Source organism: Triticum dicoccoides, unplaced genomic scaffold (assembly GCF_002162155.2).
Source record: "Triticum dicoccoides isolate Atlit2015 ecotype Zavitan unplaced genomic scaffold, WEW_v2.0 scaffold182278, whole genome shotgun sequence".
Taxonomy (NCBI): domain Eukaryota; kingdom Viridiplantae; phylum Streptophyta; class Magnoliopsida; order Poales; family Poaceae; genus Triticum; species Triticum dicoccoides.
This window is the reverse complement of record NW_021226514.1, coordinates 1-3032: the sequence shown is the minus strand read 5'-3', so window position 1 is coordinate 3032 and position 3032 is coordinate 1. Positions and strand designations below refer to the sequence as shown.

Here is a 3032-nt window from a genome sequence, read left to right as displayed (position 1 = left end):
TGCCACACTTAGCAGAAGAGTTAGCCGCAGATGGCTTTGGGTGCATCCGGTAAGGCGAGCGACACTAACTTGGGGTGCAGTGGTTTGCTATGTTTTTCGGAGTTGGAGCACCTCCCCCGCCCCCATTGATTATGGCTTCTCTTCGACATCGAGTAGACGGTAGTTTTTTGTGCCTTTTTTGACAGTTGTGTCCGCCCAGCGACACTTTATTAGCTGGGTAGTGTGGCCGCAAAGTAGTTGATTTTCCTCGGGCTTACTCAATTAATCGAGTTTTGTGAGGTTTTTGGTCCGATTTTTCTCATAAACTAGACCGGTTTCTTTCTTCCAGTGGAAATACTAGAAACCCATGCCATCTTGACGATGTTCACCAAAAACAATTTCGCATTGGGCACATATGGTCATATCGTGTTAAGAAAATTGCGACCAGTCTCCCCGTGTCAAATTGGGACGCCGTCATGCCATGTTGTCCGCCAATCTCCTTCTCTTTTCCTCCAAATTCAGTGCACTAAGTTTCACCCCAAAGTATGGTTGTTCCAAAGCTTTACCATTTTTACAGAAATTCAAAGAAAGAACAAGCTCATGTACACCCAATAAGATCTTCTAACACCTAGATAGACACCTATGGAATTGGAACGTGAAAAATAAGTCAACATTTTTTTTATAACCACGTCTCTTTGCTCTGAAAGGTCTTGATAGAAAAATATCCTATGAATGAATTTAAAGTCTACAAAACTTCTTTCCAAATTCTTCAATCGGAAGGAGGCACTAGATACCAAAAGATGATATTATGACAATACAAGTTTCTGCAGGGACCCTCGTGCAAAAGAGCCTCTGTTAAGCACTTAAGTCTGAGCTCTGACTGAAGCAGAGCTACACGCAAGAAGAGATCGGCAAGAAAACCCAACTCTGTTGCCGCCTTCTCCGGTTCTCCTCCGTCGTCTCCGGCCGGCATTGTCCTCTCGCACCACTCAATGGCTCCTCCTCTGCACTCGCCGGCGCTGATCTCCACCACCTCGCCCTCAACGCTCCGCATCGTTTCGACGCCGCCGCACCGCTTAGTTGCCGGACACGCGGAACGGATGCCGCCGCCGATGCTCCACCGCTTAGTTGATGTAAATGTAATGAAATCTATCATTTTATATGATATGAAATTTGGTCATGTTTACACGAATTTCGCCCGGTTGGGTCGAACTGTTGTTAATATGTGTCTAAGCTGGGATATGGCCTCCTACATCCATGTTCGTGGACGGATGCGGGAGGAAATTTGCGGATTGTCGTTGGAGATGCCCTTAGTTTGTTACGCATGTTGCAAATCGACGCGCGAAAATCTTGGTGTTGTTCGGTTGTGAACCTTGCCGTATGCATGCACCTCGATCGCTCCACCGTCTGTTTGCCGCGAACGGCTCTCCCGAGTCACCGGAGTAGGACGACTGTGGAGCATCGATACAAACACGGCCATCCCCGTCCGGCGTGTCGCTGTCACGCCTGCTCGGAGCGCGCGCGTGCCGCCGTGACCGCGCGCGTGTCATAGCTCAGAACATTATTTTTCAGGGCGTCGCCATCGCGGCGCTGTCATGCATCATCATGCAGCAGAGAAAGCCGCGCACGGACAGCAGCACAGCAGGCTCTCGTCTCTTTCCCCGCCCGTCGCCAGCACGAGGCAAAAATAGCATCCATGCAAGCGCAGCGCAGCGGTAGCCACTCGCGGCCCGGTACGTAGACGTAGACGGCGGAGGCCCGCACGACGTGGCAGCGGGTGGCCAAGTTCCGTTCCGCCATTCCAGCCAGCTCGCACGACTGGGACAGACGGACGGACGGACGCGTACGAGGTAACCAACCAACCACCCACCCCACCCCTCGCGCGCAACCAGCCAAACCACGCGCAGACGACGACGGCGATCGATCGGAGCCCGGAGCCCCCTCCTCCTCCGGCCGCCGCCCAGGTAGCGATCACGACCACGACCACGATCGCACCCGCCTCGCCCGCGCGCGCGTGACTCTGCCCGCCGTCGATCAGGTAATTAATTGGTTTGGTATGTATGATCTCCTTCTCGTCCGGCCCCCGATCAGGGCTGGCATAAACGTGTGATTCCGTTGGATACTGATACTGATTACGGCCGCCGACCGATCGATCTGGTGGATCTTATTCTGTGCGTGGGTGCGTGCGCAGATGAGTGTGTCAGGGTCGGAGAGCGGGGCCTCGGCCAACAAGCCCAAGTGTATGTCACCATGATTGTGCCGCATTCTTTGATTTGATTTCCCTATTTTGCCGAGAGAAACAAAAATGCAGGCGCGCGTGCTCCTGTGACTGATTAAATTCCCGTTCCATTTTGGCAGATTCTAAATTCACGCAGCAGGAGCTCCCGGCATGCAAGCCGTTGCTAACTCCCGGAATCGTAATTATTACTCCATTCGTTTCTCTTGTGATGATCGTTGCAAATGTAACATCGATTTATCAAACTGAATGTAACATGAAACCTTCGATTGATAGGTCATAGGCGCCTTCTCGCTCATCGGCATCATCTTCGTCCCGATAGGGCTCGCGTCCCTGTCAGCGTCGCAGGAGGTGAAAAATTCAGACAAGCGCAGATGTAGTGCTATATGAACAAAATGCATTTCATCTTTGCTGTTCCCTAATTTGCCGCTACTACAAAATGCAGATTGTTGAATTGATAGATCGATACGATGAGGAGTGTGTTACCGCCAGCGACAAGATCGGGTTCATCCAGGACTCCAAGGCCAACAAGGCGTGCACCAGAAAGATCACGGTGCGATTTAGAGACACATTTTCTCATTCAGAAATGCGCCTGAACTTGAACAGAGGCAGCCCTGAAGATAACAGCTGGGCGTCTTTGTGTTCAGGTGCCCAAGCCGATGAAAGGCCCCATACACGTCTACTACCAGCTGGAGAACTTCTACCAGAACCACCGGCGGTACGTCAAGAGCCGGAGCGACCAGCAGCTGCGCGACAAGGACTACAAGGACCCTAAGGCGGTGATCAAGGCCTGCGACCCAGAGGCCACCACCGGCGA

At 52.2% G+C, this 3032-nt stretch overlaps 1 protein-coding gene across 1 annotated transcript; it reads left to right on the top strand.

The window, feature by feature from the left end:
- Nucleotides 1–1961: 1961 nt before the first annotated feature.
- Nucleotides 1962–3027, top strand: LOC119344723 (ALA-interacting subunit 1-like; the record flags this gene model as incomplete). The annotated part of the gene is made up of 6 exons (XM_037615086.1): nucleotides 1962–2017; nucleotides 2171–2219; nucleotides 2338–2396; nucleotides 2492–2566; nucleotides 2661–2768; nucleotides 2863–3027. Coding segments are annotated over exons 2-6 (456 nt in total), but the record flags the coding sequence as incomplete, so codon positions are not given.
- Nucleotides 3028–3032: the final 5 nt, after the last annotated feature.